Here is a 22068-nt window from a genome sequence, read left to right as displayed (position 1 = left end):
ATAATGAAACATTTTAAGTACCTGCCTACATAGTGTCAACGTTGAAAATCTGATTGTGCAAAACAAAACTTATGCCTCTCATTATTGCCATAATTAGGTATTGCCGGTGTTACTCTTACATGTTTTCGGTTCTTGTATGTAAGTATATTAAACTTGTTAATTTTGCCACAGAACCGATGTTGAAGTCTACGATTCTTGAGTCTTAGCTACGGTAAGTCGTGGCATCTTCAGGTAGGTGCAGCAGCAGTAGCAGTGAATTCAAAAGGAATGCAAACAAACTTTGAGCAAACCTCTTTGTAACCAACAGTATACTGCTATTTGCTACCATGATGTAGGAATATATCGACAAAAAGTATCGATAACCCATCAGCCAGCCCTACCGGATCCCCGGCGATTATGTGAGGCGCGGAATGTCAATCGGGCGGCCCGCCGCTGGGCAACCAGGCTTGCCCTAGTAATGCAAAGAACAAACACATATTATGCCGGAGTTGACCGCCGCTGTGCCATTTGGGCGTTTTGGAAATTGCCTGATGGATCGCAGGGTCTGTTATACGCTTTGTTAGTTCTGAAATTGTTATATTACGACAATTTTGATGGGTCATTTCAAGGTGACAATTTAGTAAGAGGTTACTCATTACATCAGTCATCATCATCATTATCATCATCTCAGCCATAGGACGTCCACTGCTAAACATAGGTCTCCCTCAATGCTTTCCATGTTGCCCGGTTGGTAGCGGCCTACATCAGTACCATCATCATAATCATCTTCACTTTACAGAAGAAGATCTTGGTGGTCATCAGTAATCATCATTATGATCGTTATCATTTCACAAAAGACATTGAAGGCACTTGATCCTGGTTAAGTAAAACTTATGGAATACCATTATCATCATCATCATCATCATCATCATCAATGCATTTAGAATTCACTGCGGGAAGACTACCCTCTCTAATTTACCGTAGTCAAATGGAGGATTTGGCCTACACTCCCCACGCTGACCAGACGGGTTGGGGAGGCCTGATGTTTACATATCGATACCTCTGGGCTCAAAGGTCGTAAAGGACAAAATACCGAAAACGAGTTTTTCATACAGTTGTACTCAGAATTTAATTCTCTATCGATCTGTATATTTAGTTTGTCGAAATTCTAAAAAAAAGTGCCTTTACGACCCATCATATTTGATAAGCTAAACAGAATTCATCGTGAAAATTGGGGTGTAAATACCATTTGATTTTTTAGTACAGTTAGCATGGTAGTAAAGAACAAGTAAACACAATTTTTTGGGCGTATAATGTACATGTAGTATAATCTTTTGTCCTATACAACCCAAATTTTCATACCAAAGTCTAAATAATTTGTCCTTTACGCCCTTAGATTATCTAAACAAATATTTTTAAAATCTACAAAGAGAGGATATTAAAACAACTGAGTAGGTAAATTTTATAGACGTTTCTTATTGTATTTAAGTATGTGCGTTTAGAACAAACGAAAGAACTAAAAAATCGTCAAAAATATGTAATAAAACTATTTTAGCGTGTAACGTTTATGTGATTTGTACATTAAAAAATGATGACATCTATCCACATCGGGTAAAGTAATGATGGTTTTTATTATTTCTCATATTTGACAAAACTAGGTATTTATCAGGTAAAAGATAATTAAAAGATGATCTAACAAAATGAAAACATGCTATAAAATAACATAACGTATTACCTAATTAAGTTAGGATAGTCATCATACAAATTTGAAAAATGAAAAAGCTAGATGAGAAAAAGAAGTCACCTTACTGTAGTACCATAAGGTGTCATTAATACCAAGTATGTATGTTTTGTATGCATAAATCACACAAATGCTACGCTTTACATTTATTTTTAATGATTTCCTAGTAATTTTGACTAACGTTCTTTTGAGTTTTGACTGTAACAATTATAATAAATAAGTATAGTTTCTAAAGTTATTTGGATCAGCTAATAAAGTATAACTAGTAGGAAAAATATTTACGCTTAACATGGGAAAATATGTATAGTGTCAGTTGAGACTTACTAAAAAGCGTGAATGCACTTTTTTTCGAAGTTATATTTTTATATTAAAAATAATTGGCTTTTTGAAAACTGTATTATGTAAGAGCAAATTAAGTGGATGTACTTTACTGGAATGAAAAACTTGCTATTTGTAATCTTACTTACCTAACCTTTCTACTTTTGTACCAAGTACAATGACACAATTTCAAGCTATTATGAATAACAATGTTTAATCTATTTAGAATAATTATAGTTTGGTTTTCGTTTGTCCTTAATAATTCTATCCTATCTGCAGTATCATAAGGTCAACTAATTGACAGACTGCCCTAAGGAATTAAGTCCGCCATTTGTAGTTTTTCGAAAAAATAATAATGATTAAGTAAAATTAAATTGGTTTCGGCTTTTCGTGTAAAGTAGACATTACTTCATAATAATTTATTTAAAAACGTCATAATATTTATTTTCTAAATTCGCTCTTATATCGGAAATGGTATCTTCTAGTTCGAAGATATCAAAACTTTTGCTTGCTTAAATAATAGTTTCATAAATTGTGTGCAAGAAATTTTGAAGCCACGAAAAATCATTTTATTTCATTAAATAATACCATAATTCATTAAAAATATGTGAAGAAATGGTATATTAGGTACATATCAAATACCATAAAACAATAAATATTTAAGCTAAATTATCAATTTTCCCTTGCATAATACCTTACCTGGGTGTTCCGTTACGACCTATGAAAACCTATAAAATTATGTAAATTGTCCTTTATTACCTTGGTTTTATAGTTTTGTAAAATAAAAATAGACTTACGCCCTGAGTAACTTGCCTAGGACGAATATTTGCGGGGCGTAAAGGTCTTTTTATTGTAATTTTGAGGGCGTAAAGGAAATCTATCTCGGTAAATACTGCCCTAGTCCAGTTTTTCAATACTTCCTCGGAAAATGCTGTGAATTCTAAGCACTTTCTTCTTAGGTCATATTTTAATAGCTCAAAAAACAAAAAAGTTATTGTCGAATAAAAAAATAAAAAATCGTTTTTTGCTTCTCCTGAAAAGTCGTACTTTGTCCTTTACGACCTTTGAGCCCAGAGGTATCGATATTTCTTCCTTAGTTGCCTTTTACTACATCCACGAGAGGAATGGGGTTGATTCTATTCTACTCTGCTGGAACTACTGCTAATTTAGGTAGTCATTTATTTATGGGTTTTATTAAGGCTTGCCGTTTGACACTTTTTGCGTCTGCTGTTGATAAGATTAAATAGTTTGTCACCAATATACTCCAAAGCGTGTTGTACAGAAAAAATAACTTCAACACGAGACGTTACAACTTGTTCCAAACGTAGTACGAATCGTTCAAAGAATTAACACATTTTACCATAATCGTGACTCCTGACAAACGTTCCTTATTATTTAACAACTGTCGTTTCTATTTCGAGAAATAAACTTAATCATTTGTTTTCTTTGCCTGCCTGAGTCGCTGCACGCGACAAAATATTTAGTCAAGTTAGTACGATTACGGTCATGCGAAACTATGTTAAGCCAGTGCTATTCGTTTACATTATCTATGTGCCAATTAAGTTTCTTAACGAGAACACTCGATGAGTCATACTAATAAGCAACGAAATTTTCTGCCAGAGCAGTTAAGATGACTCATGGTGGAAATGACAAAGTACAAAAAAAACAAGACGCAAAAAACAGAAGTGACAAGGTAAGTAAACAAGTGACAAAAAAAATCAATAGTTTGGTGACGCGTTGACAAGTCACCCAAATTCCAAAAGGAAAAAAACTCCGAAAAAAGATTTTTAAAAGAAAAGATTTTCCAAAAGTAGATGCCACTAGTTGTAAACCAAATGAAAATATGGACAAAAATGAGAATATTACACACGTCCCTATCGCTTGTAACGTAAATGTAACTGACGTATTTATTCATCCAAAAAGGCAAATTCCTATCAGAGAGAAGAATCCCTATTCCAAAATATCAACGAAATCAGTCAAAAGTGTCACAGCATTATTTTCTGCGCAATCAAACTCATCCAATCTGAGTCATCCTCGTCCCCTAAACAGTTTGCCCTAACAAAAACAACTTTGGCTAGTTCATTGAGGTGTTGGCAACCGCCCTCGTAATTATGGAAGGCAAAAACCCTCAACACAACCCGCTCAACAAAACACGGTAAAAAAAATTAAACAAAAATCAGCTACCCTGTTTAATTTCGCGGGACTGTCAACAAAAAACGTTGGCTCTGGGCCTTTTGCGAACAATGCATTGTCCCGTTATTCGTCCATAGATGGAGGAGGATGATATTCTCCCTTTATGTTTAACTGACTTATTTTATTCGTGTATGCGTCGGAATGTAGGCCAGTGAGTCAGGGTACGAGAAGATAAGATAATACTCGATCGGTTTCTAGTTAAGATAACTCATGGAAGGGTTTGGAGAAGTCACCGGCACATCAAGCTTATAGTGTAGCTTACGCAATTCCAATAAATGTGAATTTGCAACAAAAACTATATTCCTATGTGATTAGTCGAGACTCGAGGTAAGTAAAATTGTGCTGAATAGTTTTAGAATTTAATTGACTCCCGATTGCAATGTATTCGTTAACGCGATTTGTAGCCGTAGAACTGCAACAATTTCAATCGTTCCCAAAGTTGAACGGGAGAATAGTTTGAAACACGTTCCGGGATACTCTGCCAATTTAATTACCTGCAGCTAGTGACGAAAGTTTCATAGAAACAGCTTCAAAATTCCATTTATTGCATTGCACCAATATATTCAAGAATTCCTGTTCCAATTTCACTTTAATAAATGCCGAACTAAGTGAAAGTCCCAATTTAGGTTTGATTCCGAATCTTCCATCGAACCCGTGGCAAGAGCTCATAAAAGCGGTTTTATATTTAGATGCTTGTGTTGCCTCGAATCCATTTCAATATTCGCTACTTCGAGCCTGATCGATTTGCAAAAAATACCGAATCGTTCGTATTTTGTTTCGAATTCGATGTTCGTCCGATGGAATCAGCTAGATAAATTGATAATCGATTGGTTTTTCATTGCATTATTGCATCTTCTGGCATAAACAACGAACAAGTGAATTGAATGATCTTCTGTGTTTTTGTTTTTATGTTCATTCATTTCGAAATATGATTCCAATACAAAGAGAGAAAGTCAAAAAAAGTCAAAAGTCAAAAAGTCAAAATTTCTTTATTTGTTTAGACTAATAAATAGTTCTTACAAATCGTCATTTTGCTCTTAAGGAGCCTCTACATGTCTCATAATCTTTTTACCCTACCAGCGCTTCGAGACCAACATTTGGCAAGTGCTGAGAAGAAGCGCCGCAACAAACTCAGTCACCACTGTCTGCCGGTTAATATAAATAAATATAAATAGTAGTAGTAGGTACATTCGATTCAGGAGCAGTTCACTGAATTTACCATGCATTCTTGTATGGTGTTATCTTATAAGAATGGGTATACAAGATTGCGTGGTATATTAAACAAGGTAGTGACGTGCTAATATCTAGACTTACATATTAAGATACTAGTAGAAATTACTCGCATACATAAATTTGAATAACTTGGATTGTAAAGCTAATGTTTATTCACTACATGGCACTTATTACAAACTGACATCAAAAATAAATGAAGCAATAATCTTAACGTTTATTTTTCTGAAAAATTGGCACTTCGAAACGTCAAAACAAAATAAATATCCATAAAAATATATTCACGTTTCACTTAAAGGATTAAATAACAATTTCTCAAGCCATACAATAAAGAGTTCGTATAAAATTGATATTACAAAACGCATAACCATCGATTCACCCAATAAGGGTGACACGAGACGCTGATAAACAAATTGTTTGTAACAAAGGAAGGGGCAAAAGAGTGGACAATTTACAGGTGTGTAATAAATTAAGGTAACCGTGGAGACGGTGTTTGGGTTCGATTCCCGCTGAGCGAGGTAGCGGCGCCTCGGTTGATGGATAAACTCGGAGTATTCGGTCAAGATCGAGTTTTTTGTTGGATGAATCAAGATTTAGTTTTGTGCTCGGAATAATTAATGGGTTATCTCATTTTAAAAGCTTTAAATATGTTTGTATAAATTTACAATGAGAACGGTAAGAATAAGCATGAATATGTAAAGTAATTTGACAAGATTAGAAATCCATTATAATAATGAAAGTAAACATAGATGAGTATTTTTAAAAAAAAAAAATTTTTCTTTAATTTTTTAACCAAATAAAAGAAAATATAATTTTTTTTTTGGAATGAGTGACATTTTTGCATTGACTTTATTGACATCGATAGATTGGGCATCTTATAACTTGAGTTGCGTTTCATCAGTAAGTACACAGCTTCTGACTTCTTATGTATCGTTGGCTAACAATAGACTTTGGGGTTCCCCAGACAAATCTTACAATTTCCAGAAATCACTATTACCAAAAGGATGTTACATTTAACGACTTCCACGACTGTCAAAACCAGACGTTCTTTACTAATTTCGTTACGGAACACCAAAAAAACCTGTCCATGCATGTCCCACCCACGCGCTATTAACTCACTCGGTTTATGCCCCATTCATAGAGAAACATGAAACTGTGCAGTCCAACCTTTAGAGGTAAGTTCTGCCTATATTAAGTTACCCGGGCAAAATTGGGTCGTATAAATTCTATACGTAATAGAGAGGTCGATTTATTTTATGTAATTGAACGCACGTGAGCTATTAGGCCCATTGTGCAGGTTCTTAGAATAATTAGTTTAGTGATGCTGTTGCATTTTTGGTTATGCTGTGAAAATGTAAGACTGCTCGTTCGTTTGTTTCAGCTAAATGACGTCTACTGCTGGACAAAGGCCCTGGACTGACCAGGTCAAAACCGCACTCAATGGTGCACTCAACGAGTGCACAAGAAAGGCTGCAGTGCGGGAGGAATGGCGAGGGATTGTGAGGCTTGCCACCGGACTGAGTGTGATGACCACGTCCAGTGTCCACTCTGGCAACAGTGTAACGACGAAGAAGAAGAAAGATTTTCTCAACAACCGGTCCTGCGTTGCCCGCATCCAGGACTTCCCGCGACCTTCACCAGATCCTCGGTCCTCATCCTCTGTGATCGCTCATCGAGAACTTTTCTGCCCTGTTCTTGTAGCAGTGCAAGACTGCACCAAACAAAATTAAATTAAATTAAATTCTAGTTCATTCAACGACCAGTATATGCATTCAATTGAATGCCGTAATTTAATAAGCGAACTAACCGGTCAGTTATATTTAACTACTCAACTGCTTCACATATCATTGCGTGCGTATAAAGCTCTGTAATATTAGAGTGGACGCGAATGGAATGTTGTGTTTATTCGCCCGCAGTTTGATAGAGGTTTAACATTAGTATTATCTACGTATAAGTAATTTCTTATGAACGAAATAAACTACATTTCTAAAACAGCCTTTGTTTTTCTGAAAGACAGACGAATTGTTATTTAATATTATATTTGAACATAGATTATTTGTAAGACCTAAATGAGCTGTCAGGCGCAGGCAACTCAATATAATATGTATTACAAAGATTAAAAAAGGTATGTAGGAGTAAGTACTATTTAAATAACATTTAGGGGTCCGTACTAAAATTACTATTAAGCCTTTGTTGTCCGTCCATCTGTCCTCTAATTTAAACCTGAAAACCCAGTAAGTTAGACAGTAGAATTTTTTACAGAAAAATTGAGGAAGACCATCAAGAATTGAGTATTAGGATTGATCTTGTACTTTATCCAAAAGCAAGCACTTTGCAGTATTGCTTACATTGAAAAAATAATTTGACTGGCCACTAAAAACCGTATCCGTTACGAAAAATAAAAATAATATGTATTATTGTTCGCCGTTTTGTGCACGAGCTCCTACTCGTATAAACTCAACGTCACACGACTTCAAAATGCATCCATTAGCTTTTTTACCATTAAATTATTGACCTACGATAACACAGCGTTTACGTCTATCATAATTATGTTTTCCGTTTAATAAGCGTAAATCGAACGTTATTATTTTCATATCGACACCTTCAGGTTCAATTGTCGTATAAACCATTTTGGCCAAATCGAGTTATATATACCATTTTAATCAGAATTTTTTTCTCTATCGAGCTGTATATTCGAAATATTGAAATTCGCAAAAAAAATGTTTATACGCCCCAAAAAACTATAGCGTAAAAGATAAATAAATACCTTATAAACAGTGTAAAAACCGAACGCTTGTTTTTGGTATTTTTGCTAAGATGTATCAACCATACATTTTTTTAAGCCAGGACGTAAAACTCTCTCGTAATTGAAAATGGTTTTTACGCCTAAAGACATGGCGTTTTATGTCCAGATTCAACGTCGTAAGTCCACGTATTCAATATGGTAATTATCTGTTTCATATTCATATTCATTTATTTATTGCATCACATATGTATGTATGTACAGTAAGTAAGTTTTTCTTATTTATAAAGTTAAAGAAGAAGAAGAAGTTTAAAGATAATAACTAGATATATAAGGTTGCTTTCCAGGTCCAGTACATCCGTGAATAGGGATGATGACCGGGCCGTGAAATCGAAACTCTATTTAGTCCGTCAGACAGAGAATTAGAAAATTTAGACTCATACTTTAATTTTTCCCATAATCGAAGAATTACTGTATTATATTGTGTTGAAATGTCGCGTGACGTCACTTTTGAGTAAAAATTCTACTCAAGCGTGACGTATCGTGCCATTTCAACTCGATGTAGCACTGTTATTATTAAATTATGAAAGAAAATAAAAAATATGAGTCTCATATTTTCTAATTATCTGTTTGACGGACAAATAATTGAAATTTTGTCATCTAGCCTATTGATCTCAACTAAATGTGATGAATTCAAGACTTTTAAACAAAGAAAACAAGCCATAGTGTGCTCATTTTATATCCTTTTGAGATGTTCTGTAATAGTTTATTACTTTACAAGTACTCCAACTTTTAATTGTTGCCAGTAGTGGTTACTTTTAGCTGTAATTTAAATTTGGGTTTCTTGTAAAGATATAAATTCCTTAGAGAAATTCTCAAAAAATTACAAATCTTTCTCCTGAGCATACTGGGGCTCTTCTCTTCATGCAAAATTTATCATAACCAAACGAAATCAATATGCGTCAGCAGAGAACCAGGAAAGCTGTCTTAATGTTTTGCTGTAATTGTATTTTTTTGTTCAAAATTTATGGTGATTAGTTTTGTTTAGAATTATTAGAAATATTATTTGTTTTGCCATAATTTTCCTGCAAAATTGTAAAAAAAAACTGTTATTTTTCGTATGCAAGCAAATTTATTATTTCTACCTCAACAAATATAGTTTTTACACTGCTGCCTGGAAATAGTAAACAATACATTATTCACATACATAGTTTTAATAATACATTTGAATAAATCACTTTATCAATGGGTATATAAACCAAAAAAAATACATCTAATGGTCTTTAAGCCATCAATTTCAGTCTCGTGTTTACAAAAAATTCAAATACGACGTAAAGAGTTATTTTTAGGTCAAATATAATGGGTCGTATAAACCACCGAGTGCCTTTTTCAACTACGTAACTCCAAGCTAACTTTAAAACTACTGAAGATGCCCATTTTTTAAATATTTAGACTTTTTCATCGCAAAAATTGAAAAATGTTTTCTCTTGGACATTTTTTTATAACTTCTCAAATAAAAGTTACGAATTTTTTATTTAAAAAAAAATCGTTTTTTGGCTCTCCTGAAAAGTAGGGTTTTGGTTTATACGACAATTGAACCTGAAGGTATCGATATTATCTCCGTCGAGTTGACCACTGCCAATTTGATGCGCACGAAATCGGTAAATAATGATAGCTTGGTGCCTTGGTAGGACCCAAAACGATAATTGTTTCCTCCCGATTCGAAGTTTTTTACTTTAGAATGTTATATTATTTAAGTTTACCAGAAATAAGGTTAGAGAAGTATTTTTCGTAAGGTGGTTGGTTTATTCTTTAGTCTACCAGAAATAAAGGCTTAAAGTCATTTTTAGAAAGGGGTTGGTTTACTTTAATTTCCATTAATAGATAGACTGAAAAAAAAAACCTAAGCCTAGGCGCAGACCATCAACTTTTATTCGGCCGATAGCTAGGCCCGATTTTAATTTGTATAAAAATCAAATCGGTGTAATGTGCGCATTTCCATGTCCATTGTCCATACTGATTACCAGCCCGAACCAACTATCGGCTGACGAAAAATCACCGATTTTTCTGGCTAATCAATTCTTAGTTTGATTAATTTAGTTTATTTGTCTAATTTCATCCTCTTCTCTTTTGTTTACATTTAAGTGGTAGGTATGTACCACCCAAATAGCTAAATAAAACATTGACTCCTGTCACATAGATATAATATCTATCACAGAAGCACAAAATAAGACAGGTCTGGGACAGTCCATTACAAAAAAAAAAGACAGGAGTCAGGAGTTTCACTGTACTTGACCTAATTAAATATGTATTTTTATTTGTTATTGATTAAATAACCCTCCTTCTGGCGCAGTTGAGTAAAAACACTACTTATCTGACCTCTCAACTCATTATGAAAAGATACAATTTTGTTTACATATCCAAGTGGCGATAAGTTGTAATCCCTGGATAATACCCAATTTCCACGGAATTCCAGAGCCTTTCCAAGCGCGGATAATTCACAAGATTATTTCACTATCATCCATCATTCAGCTTATTATTAGTGGTCTATCGATCCAGAGTCCTGAGTTTGATTCCCAGGAGGAACAGCCAGATTTAAATATCACTTTTGTTTGCACTAAGCGAGTACCTATGAATAAAATAAGCGTTTTGAACGATCTATTTCAATACTTAAGTAAATGATGTTCTCATTTAAGTGACTATTATTGTCTTTTTTTGAGAATATTCTTTGTCCCAAAGCAGTGGTAGGGTTGAAATAATACTGGGACATGTAAAAGCGCTTTTTAAAAGCCTGTTTGCAGAAAGTAAATTACTTTTTTTCGTGACGTATCGATTTTGGGCAAATCAACATTAACCCGATTCGACGAGTCATAAATTGAACACTAGGTTTTTAATTTCAGCTGTTACATTTTGATACTATCTCGATATTTTAAACCTACGCCTTTAACAGTTACCCAGATATGTCCGTTAGTTTGTTCACCACACAACCCATTGTAGGCACTGTTTGATCAAACCGACCACTGTCCAAAATTTTCGCCGACAAAAAGTGAAGTGTGAAACGTACAAATGAAAAATTTCCACCACACTTATTCTGCTATTGTTACAATTTGGACGACAGAGCGCTTCCAACTTTTATTCCCGGCGTTTTGTCAATTATTTTTAGGGTTCTGAAAAATTGACGACTTGTGTGTGCGCCTGTTGATCTGGTCACCAATCTGGTAAAGGTTTTATTTCAAAATGACTCAGAAGTATCGAAAAACTTTTCTTACATCATCATCATCACAAAAGGGTTTCCCATTACAAAAGATTTATGCTGTCTATGCCTATGATTATCAGATGCAGTTAATTTTATCTTAAATCCGAATTACGGATAAAAAAGTACCCAAATGTAAGTCCCACCCATAAGGTGGACCGACGACATCATAAAGGTAGCAGGAAGGCGCTGGACGCAGGCCGCTACCAACCGGGCAGCATGAGATGATGATGATGAAATGTAAATAAGGAAAATATAGGGGTACGGAACTCATAATACTAGATTTCGACTCGCACTTGACAGGTTTTATTTGAAAGTCGCGATTATAAAGATAATGCCCGTATTGAATTTGTTGAGGGTGATTGGATTTATCGGCAGTTCTTTCAATTGATTCAATTAATTTACATTTAGTGACGATACGTATAAAAGAGTTATTGTTCAATTTTGTTTAAATATAATGAACAGGCATTGGTTTTATTTTTAACTAGCTTTCCGCCCGCGGCTTCGCCTGCGTGGAATTTTGTCTGTCACAGAAAAACAATATCGCGCGCGTATTTGCTCACCGTTTAGACCTACCCTGGACTACGACAAACATTTTAAAACCAAAATCAGCTCAATCGGCCCAGCCGTTCTCGAGTTTTAATCAGACTAACGAACATCTTACAGAACAATATTCTTGTAATATAACATTCTTGTAAAAGCCAACTCCGTCAGTCTGACACCTAAACCTTCAGTAAAAAGTTCTCGTTCATTTTACTACTGTTACCTATTTGTCATCGTACCTATTAATAAATTCCAATGACCCTCAAAACACAATGCAATGGGACTTTAACAAGTACTCCAAAACACCCACAACTTTACAGCTTGGACTTCCGGTTCCCACACTATAATAATAATCGGCGAATCGAGTATTATTCGATTGACTAACTAATATTGACTGAAGGGTTAGTTGTACAAACTAAACCAACATAAACATAGGTGGCTGCCACCTAAGAAGGCAAAACAATGGTTGAAACACAACCCGAAATGAACAGACAGCCCACTAGAATTTATATTATTTATTTTAACTCTTAGGCCCAGAACAGACGGTGAAACGCAACTGCAACGAAACTGCAACTGCTAGTTACTTTTGAGTTGCATCTAAGTTTCTGCCATAGCGTCCGTTGAGAGACCACACATGACTGACTAGGTTTCAGTTTCATTCATAAGAATCATCAGAAGGTTGCAGTTTCGTTGCAGTATCGTTGCAGTTGCGTTTCACCGTCTGTTCTGGGCCTTAAAAGCCATTAAATAACATGTTTTACCGATTTATTTTATAAGACGTGTTGATAAAAATGATTAAATGTGCATGACACTTACTTTTTTATGTTTACTCATATTAATGTTTAAACTGTACCTAATGGAATCTTTTTTGGACGCTGATTTAATTAGACGGTTTTTTAAGAAAAGCTTTTAAAAGTTTCTTCTTCTTTAAAGTCTTATTATTTTTATATGGCAAGGAAAGAATTAAAATTTTAATATTAAAATAGCAAATTACGTGTTTTTAATTCTGTCATATGCACTTAGGTACCTACTTCTACGTAGTACAAAAAATTAGAATGATAATTTCAAAATTATGTTAAGGCTTTTTTCTTTGGGTTGTGGTGACAGTCGAAGTTAAATTTTCTTAGAAGCGTATCGTGAGTTTGATGGAGAACCCTTATAAACAAATCCGCCGGTTAAGCCGGTATCTCCCAGTTAGCCTCAAGTTAACTTGAAGATTCTGCTACTTAAAGACGTAATGTTATTTTTAAAATTGAATTAACTCCCAATCGTATTATCAAATACTATGTTGTATATGTATAAGATATCGTATTTAGAAATTCTAAAATAAATAAATACATATAACACACATAAAGTTCCATGAAGTACAGAGTTATAAATGCATGTTCAACGCACTAACATTATTTTGCCCCCTTCCGGATTCGAACCAGCAACCGCATTGTAATCCAGTGCACAAATTATCAAGCTCAGCGGCCGAATAATAAGTTTCAAATTTTAATTAGTTTATGACTTAATATAGCGTGACTTGGTATAAAATGCTAAGGCTGAGTTGCACCATCTTACGTTAACTTTGACAAACGACAAAAATCTGTCAAACTCCATACAAAAAACACCGGTTATCGTTAAAGTTACGGTCAATGTTAGGTGGAGCAACTCAGTCTAACACTTTTTATGCCCTATCTAGCTATAAAGTTTTGCCATAATGATATTAAATGCATATGGCATTAAAATATAATTTCTCTTCGAACGTCCTCCACAATGCTCAACCGGCCAAAGGTCACACGTCAGCTCCAGACCGTGCTAGAAACTAGACCCAACGAGCCGTCAGTCCCAGACTGAAATCTAATTCGCGGTTAACTAAACCTAGCTAGGAATTCCTTGACCTTACGATCGCTCATTGTGATCTTCAACGAATCCAGAGTTTGCCTAACTTGACTCGGAAACTAGAAGGGATGTGATAAGCTGGTGCCGCAAAGTATCGATACTAAAATACCGCTTATATTTTTTCCCATTATATTTTTAAGAGAAATAAAATTCTGTGTGACACCAGACTTTTACAGTTTTCTACCACTGCAACTCTGTATGGTCCGATTTTATTGCAGTTAAGAGTATCTAATAAAAAATAATAAACAAAAGACAATTGATTTCAACTAATAGTAACTTTACTGTCATTTCATTTCGCAATCAGGCGATCACTGAAAACCAGCGTCGTGGTGCTACGCACTGCGGCATTATGCTGAGTGGAAGCCTATTTGGCATCATTTTCAAATTAATTAATTTATACAACACGTTTACGTTCTATAAATTTTAATGCTCCAAATGAATATATTTTCTTTCTTTCCATTTATGCAAAATTAATAATAATATTTAGCTTTAAAACTATTACCCGTTACAATGAAATAGTCTCACACAAAGATTATATTTTTATGACCTGCTCAAAATTAAAAAACTCTTACTACTAACTCGATAATCAAACCAAAGTCGGTTTAACACGATCACCAAACCGGTACATCGATATCGATATGCCATCCCCCATCCCTCGAGAGACGCCAAACATTGGAACTGGCTTGTGTTACCTGCTAGTCCTGAACTCGATCTGTTGCAGTTTCCAACTCCCAATCTAATGAGCCTTCATTTGGAGTTGACAACTGTGAGTCGGAGTTGGTTGTAATTGAGTCACAATGAATGGCAAGTTTGGCGAGACTTCGGGTAAGTGACAAATGACGTTCGTTAGGTAGAATTTACATTGTAATATTCCTTTTTTGCATCTTCATCATTCTATCAGGACGACATCTGGTTAAAGAACAAATGAAAGTTACTCATGTAAATTTTTAGGTGTGCGATATTATGGCTTCTAAAGATAGGTGGAAAAACTTAGTCAAAGAATGAAGGAAAGTTACTGGTGTAGATTTTTAAAGGCGTGTGATATAGCTTATAGATCCAAATGCATATTATTGTGCTAACCGAACCATAGAATCATCACTTTATATCCTTACATTAGAATATTTTTTAATGAAACAAACGTATAGGAAGATGTACCTATATCAATGTACTTAATCAAAGTTGTCTTTTCAACACATCTTAGAATATTTTATAACGTTATTTTATGCATTAAAAATCTGTTCGTCTTCCCAATAAAGGAAATAAATGTTAAACTTCAAGATCTTACTCAACTGAATACAAATCGAATGGAAGACAAAGTTATTTTTCGAAACGTTTCATCATCAACAGCCCTTTACAGTCCACTGCTGGACTATGAGCCTCCTCCACTATAGTGGAGGGTTTTGCCATAATCTCCACGCTTGGCAGGCGGGTTGGAGATCGCAGATTAAAAGATTGATGTTTTTTAGAGAGCGCTGCTGCCCATTCTCTGTTTGATGTGTAGTCCCTAAGCCGTGTGGTGACGGCAGAGTAGAATACATTTGTCACCAACCCCTACTCTTGGAAACGTTTATCTTTCAACAATCCATGAAGTTCTTTATAAAAGTTTCTATCAAATTAAACTCGTTTCCGTCGTGAAGTGAAATAGTTTCATCAAAATACATCATTTTGATCATTAATTATACAAATGAGTTCATACTTAAAATGTAAATAAATAGCTGAGCTTTTACCATAAGCTAATAATGTTTACGTATTTTACCTTATCAGTATTTTTATCTGGAGAAATCTGATATTTTGGAAGCATACCTGTGAAGTCATTGAATTCTCTCATTCCACGAAGTGGGTTTTTATTAGAGATCTTATTTTATGTTTTTATAACTTAATCTTGTGATATACAGACATAATGCAGTGTGCTATAAAATTCAAGCGACTTTTATTCATTTTATAGTTAAAAGAAAAATAAGTTACTAGATAGGCGTGTGAGCTTTACGTGAGTGGTGGCTCGCTACTGTTCGTTTTCAAAAGTTTTGATAGACATTGCACTATCGTTATGTGCATGTACCATCGGCAACAGTGTTAACTATCCATTGCTTGTCATGTCGTCACGTTCTATCGCAAAGAATCACCATTAGATGAGAGCAAGAGCAAAAACGGAAATGGATAGTTAACAGTGTGGCCGTGTGTACATGTACACACCAGTAAAGCTCACTCGCCTTCGTAAGTTGCAACAACTATACCTAAAATAACTCCTAAATCACGTAATACTTAGTCTAGATACGCGAATTTCGTGGCTACAACAAAGCTAGAATCATCATTGTAGATAATATTACCGTCTTAATTAAAATTAATTACAAGTAATTTGATAAGTAACGAAAGACGAACTAAGTAAAATTCATTAAGAAGTTTTTACCTTTCTCTTTGGAAGTTACAATTTTTAAATATCAGTAACAGGCTTCTTTAATTTTAATATCAGTTACAATTAAGAATTTTCTTTCGGAAAGGTAATCCAAAACTTTTAAGGCTATTGTAATAATAACAATGAAGTCTTATTCACCCGAAATAACTTTATAATTTGTTTTGTTTCTTATTAATAATAGCGTCTCAAGAGTTATTATTTCTAAAAGGAGCACATAAAGCAGTAAAAGATTAAGACGTTTTATTGTATGTAGAAATTGATAAGTATGTACCTACACAAGTCTTGAGAGACCATTCTATTAGATGTGCAGTTAACATACATTTATAAGTGTGAAGTCTAAATTGATTTACAACATTGTATTGTTTTGTTTGTTTCCCACAGTTATTTTGTACCAGGATCTCATAAAATACTGCGAGCTTTCTGCGCGTTTGAATATAGTGAGAATAAAAAAAACGTATTATAATTTCCGTTTTAATAGTAATTTTACTAAATACAGACAGCAAAATGTCAACTAAGATCATAAAATAGCAACGATGAAAACCAATCGGACTTATTTCTGTTGACCGTACAAGATACGCTGCTATTCTCCGTACTCCGTAGTTGCATATCTAAACAAATGTGAGCTTTAACTGTATTAATTAAGGTTTAAATTAAATGTAACCGTTAAGGTCCAGAGAAGCAGGTATAAAAACCCACCCAAGCTAATATTTAGCTTAAGTAAACAAGCTTTTGTGTAGAAGCACAATTTTAATTCAAACAAATATTATGACGGTCAAAGTGACGTGCACAATGCTCGTGCATGCTAATTAATGTCATTTGTATTCAAAAATAGATTTCAATTTAGATGTGAGTGGGGTCAAAACTTAAAAATGCCGGGGTCATTGATTTATTAAATTAATATCTCGTTAAATATATATATTTTTAGTACATTATTTGAGCTAAGCTTTATGAAAAAGCTGTAAGAAAAGTTATAGTATTTATTTATTAAGCTGTATACTTTTACTATTCTGGAATAATAACATAGTTTGATTAGAAACCATTTATGCATTATAAATACCTAGGTAGGTAATCATTTTATAGAATTTTTATAGCTATTTCTATCAAATTATCAAAATAGAACTGATTGTTTTTAAAATCCCCGCCATCAGTGGCTTAAAAGTCGTTCTCCCGTGGTAGTAATTTAGTCAAGAAATCAATAAATTAAATAATTGTAAATTAATCAATCCACAGATTTATGTCTAAAACTTGCATTATCAATTCAAATCATCCATAAAACTTAACATTGAGAAGATAAATTCGCCGCAACGAAACCTCAAACAAAATATTAAAAACATTGATTAAAAAACCTTTGAAATACCGCTCCCATACGATATCGAGACCGCTTTTTACCGATTAAGGCGAAGTCTAATGTCAAGACATTAATATCTTTTTTATATACATAATATCTGTTTTACCTCCATTAAAATATGCGCGGTATTTAAACCGTCCCATATCGGTGTATCTGTGAGTGGACACGATAAAAAGCCGTGCCTTTTAAGAACTTGCTACTTTAAGCTTCGGATATATCTTTATCTTGTATAATGATGTCAATACGTACATTTTGTTTGGTACCAGTTGGTTGGTTAATTAAAATATTTTTACGCTTTATGACTTGTCGGCATTGTCAAATACGATTTCGAATTACGAGATCAAAAATTACAAAACTCTTAATTACATTTATGGTTCAAAATTATTCATACAGTTTATCCAAAGTTCAATCTAGAAGCCATTAACTCACAAGCCAGTAATTCCCAACCAATAATAGTGCTACAAGTCGGTATTGGAAACGAAACAAGATCCGTTGAGAGGCGATAATATCGATAGAATCCGCTACATCCGCTACTCACCACCCCTCTAATAAAATTAGCAATAGCTAAAGAGGTATGTGCACACAAAGGCGTCGACGAATACGTAACAAAAGACGGCGTTCCAGTTATCTTTATTGGGCTGACCGTGACCTCGGATCCTGCCTTAGAAATTGGCAACGTACATCACTGACAGGGAGCGGATGTTCCCGACACAATGGGTCGCAACAAAACATAAATATTAGCCTATTAGTCGGAACTACGATACTGATACCCCGACAAATTTTGTCAGCGCCTTTGTACACAGTTCCGGTGGTAATCGCCTCACAAATGGCTCAGAAAAAAATCTGCCGGCGACCATTGTTTGAGCTGCGAACGGGGATAGAACCAGGTAGACACGGGGGTGTATCGATCACACAATACAAACGGCCGTAGTGAACATTGAAATAATTTAATTGTGACGGCACGTTCGATTAATAACGGCGAAATTGATACTAATGGGGACATTAATGGGATAAACGTCACCGCGTTCAAAATGATGGAATTGGGGAAATTTTCACGGTTAATTCCATTGAGTAATGTGACGCAGATGCAAAATTTCTCCCCGATAAACAGATTTAGTGTGCAGCAAAGTTTACTGTGTAAATATTTGGTGTTCTCAAGGGCGTCGGACGTTTGTGATGCCAGTGGCTTTCTTAGATTGTTTTTTTGCCGAGCAGCGAGCGACTGCTCGATGTGGATTCTTAGCGCACTCGAGCCCGAACAGGTTTCAACATGGGGACCAAAACCGGTAAAAAATCATCACAGGTAATTACGGAAGGCTCATCGCTCCAATCCGATATAGAAGCGTAATAGTATGAGTAATTGAAAAAAACAGAATCCATTTAGTTTGAAATATTGTGCAGCTGTTACTTTTACGAGTCTAGTTCTAAACGCTGGGCTCTCCGGTAATATTGGTGAGGTAAAATTTTATTTTAGAAAGCTTTTGAGTTACAGTGCATTATGCTGTCCATTGTGGCATTCCATTTCCAGCCACTTGTTAGTGGGATTACTAGAAACAGTGCATTGTGCGAGGTTGGAAACAAAGAATTTCTGCAAGTAGTAAAAAGCGAGGAGTACGCGGAAGGTTAGCTAAGTATTTTGTGGTTCTATGCTTGAGAGGCAGTAAAATTGTATTGGTAATGTGTTTCGTGGACACAGTATCGGGAATGTAAATGGTTTGGGTATTTACGTTGACTTCGGAATAGAAAAATGTTTTAAGAGTATTAGTCATATCACTATTATTTCTGGAAATGACGTTTTATTTACTTACTGATACGATTAATCGTTGGCCGATAAGAATACAAGGTGAATATTGAGTAGGTATACAGTTAGGAGTTAGTCGTTTTTTTTACTTTGTGGAATATTATTTTCCTATTTACATCGTTCTTTGTTGGTACCTACAATTATTCCAACTGCAGATACAACTCCGTATTTTCTACGAATCGTAGCAAAAGGTAATCGGGCACTTAAGTCACTTTGTCTCAAATCCTAGCTCCAATTCTATTTACAGGAATATCCTACGACGAATCCTACTAGCACCGAGTCAACCGACGACTCCAATCCTTTGATCCTTCGAGTAGCGTGTAGTCAGACAAATGTCGGATACATTTTACACGTCAGAGGGCGTGCCCTCCCTCCCTCTTAATCACTACCCAGCGTAATAATTAATAACACCTCAATTAAAATATCAACTAAGCACTTCCGCCCATACGATGAAAATGTTGCGGTATGAATACTACATTTTGGGAGGTGTGAGTGAGGTCGATGAAGACATTAAACTTTTTGATACTTTATAGTCTTTTGCTTCTACTGAATAGTATGTAATTACTGCGGTTAAAACCCTGGTATTAGAGACTGTATGAGCCAACCTCACATTCGAAGTAATCAAAAGTTTTATAGTGAAATCAAAAAACTGTATAAATGTAGGTATATTTAAAACTCTAATTGCTTCGTAGTTACTTTAGTTCACAAAATATCTACATTATTAGATACGAGTAGTTCACCATCACCAAATAACTAAAATACTTGTTATTTCTATATTGAAAATTTTCTTCCTTAGCCCTGAAGGATATTAATGAAAGATAAAACAAAATTCCAGCACGCAATATTTTCTTGGAAGGAATCTTGGAAAAAAATGTAAAGATGGAATTCCTGAGCAATTATGCAAATAACGGGCAAGTTTCTACCGACTAATCTAAGGTTTAGGATCGGCTACTATAGAAAGCAATTGCTTACAAAGTTTTGTAAAGTTTTTATGATACCTATTGTTAAAAAAATGGTTTATTATTTTCGGCAGACCAAAAAAAAGTAAGACGATAACAGTAAAATTATAAGGTGGGATTTTTAAAAACGGTGTTCATTTGTCTTGATTACCAAATGTCACTTCTTGTCATACATCTTTTGCTTTTATGGGCGGTAATGAACTTGTGTTCTTATCAAAATCAAATCAGACTCAAGTGTTACTAAAGTTTATGGTTGATGGCTAAGAATTACCTAATCCTAAATCAAATCAACTTTAAAAATTTGAATTTTTTTGGATTCATTAGGAACTTTACAATAAATGGGTTACCAAGTTGCAATGCACCAAGTTTGTATTCAAACTCACAAGAAAGTTCAAGAAAACTTGTACTGAAATGTTTTAAAGGAACGTTGAGGCATATGCATACATACTTATATTCTGTACGTGATATGAATCTTAAAGGTACTGAAGTAAATACACCTTATTACTGCTTTCCTTTCGAGATCATTAGCAAACCACGAATGACCCGTAAAACTTGTAATCAGTTTCGGGGATTGAGATCTTTGTTTCATGTCGGAACAAGTTGTATTACTAATTAACGCCTCAGGGAGCTGGAACAGGTTACGCGATTTATCGTAAAACCCAATTTAGAGCCGGGAGGCACGCGATTACAATCTTCTCACGACAGGAAGGCGCGCAAACTCCTCATCTCAAGGGAAATCACGCACGCAACAAACTTTATGGCAACACGTCTCGAGAAGCGATCCGCCTGGGGCGACCGACGACGGCCGTACCACACACAGCCTTATTCAAAAGAAATAACAATACGCAGGCAGTGTTTCTACGCGGCATCACCACACAAACTCATTCATGACCAAAACTTCACTTTCACGTCACGTGTCACCGCGAGAATCACTACCCGGTTTGGGCTAAGCACTGACCGTGGTGGAGTACGGCTGCAGGCTCAGACGGATCCCGTCCTGAGCCAGGCGCTCGCGGAGAAGACGCTTCAGCTGCATACGCGGAATCTTCACCAACTCAGCCTTCCCTTCTTCATACTCGTCGGCATACTTCGCCGGTTCCACTGAAACAGTCGCCTGCTCCTTGCGGGCTTCCTCCTCGCATCGGCAAGGGTCTCTAGCCGCGGCTGCTTCCTCCAAAGTAAAGTAAACCGCCGCTGCACCTTCTTCCCTCAAAGTTCTGACAGAGTGCAGCAGCCTCTGCCGGTGTGCCGGGTTGAGGACGCCGATCGCGTCCAAATCCGGCTCGCCGACTTGCTTGCATATTTCCAAGTCGTCGTAGCCATTGTCGATGAAACTCTCCGCGTACTGTCCCAAGTGGAGAGATCGCAGCCACTCGACGACGATGTTACCGGTCGCGGACGAGGCCATGTCGTCAGGCGTCGCGCATCACAGGCGTGCTCGCGGCGCGGCGGACGGCGAGTGACTGGCGGCATTGCTCCCCTTCTCCCCACTTTCCCCTCCTAACCGCGGTCGCCGCCCCTAGTCCACCGAGCTTTTGCTTTTTGACATTTTGTACTATAATCGCTTCAATTCATAGGTGCGCATAACACCGATTAACGCCACCACGTGATGCCCATTAATAGATTGATAGTTGTTTGTTTTTTACACAAAGATGTTTACGTT

General features: G+C 35.5%; 1 protein-coding gene across 6 annotated transcripts in view; it reads right to left on the bottom strand.

Annotated features, from left to right (window-relative positions):
* LOC135073975 (uncharacterized) overlaps positions 1-21867 on the bottom strand; it is a 171259-nt gene extending 149392 nt beyond the window's left edge. For all 6 annotated transcript variants that reach the window (XM_063968249.1, XM_063968251.1, XM_063968253.1 and 3 more), the window contains exon 1: positions 21364-21867. In XM_063968249.1, coding sequence (XP_063824319.1) covers positions 21364-21813 — 450 coding nt within the window. In that variant the 5' untranslated portion in view covers positions 21814-21867. The remainder of the gene's footprint in view (positions 1-21363) is intronic.
* Between the last annotated feature and the right edge of the window lie 201 nt (positions 21868-22068).

The sequence above is a fragment of the Ostrinia nubilalis genome, chromosome 8 (genome assembly GCF_963855985.1).
Source record: "Ostrinia nubilalis chromosome 8, ilOstNubi1.1, whole genome shotgun sequence".
NCBI lineage: Eukaryota > Metazoa > Arthropoda > Insecta > Lepidoptera > Crambidae > Ostrinia > Ostrinia nubilalis.
The sequence above is the reverse complement of the archived record's forward strand: the minus strand, read 5'-3'. Positions and strand labels throughout refer to the sequence as shown.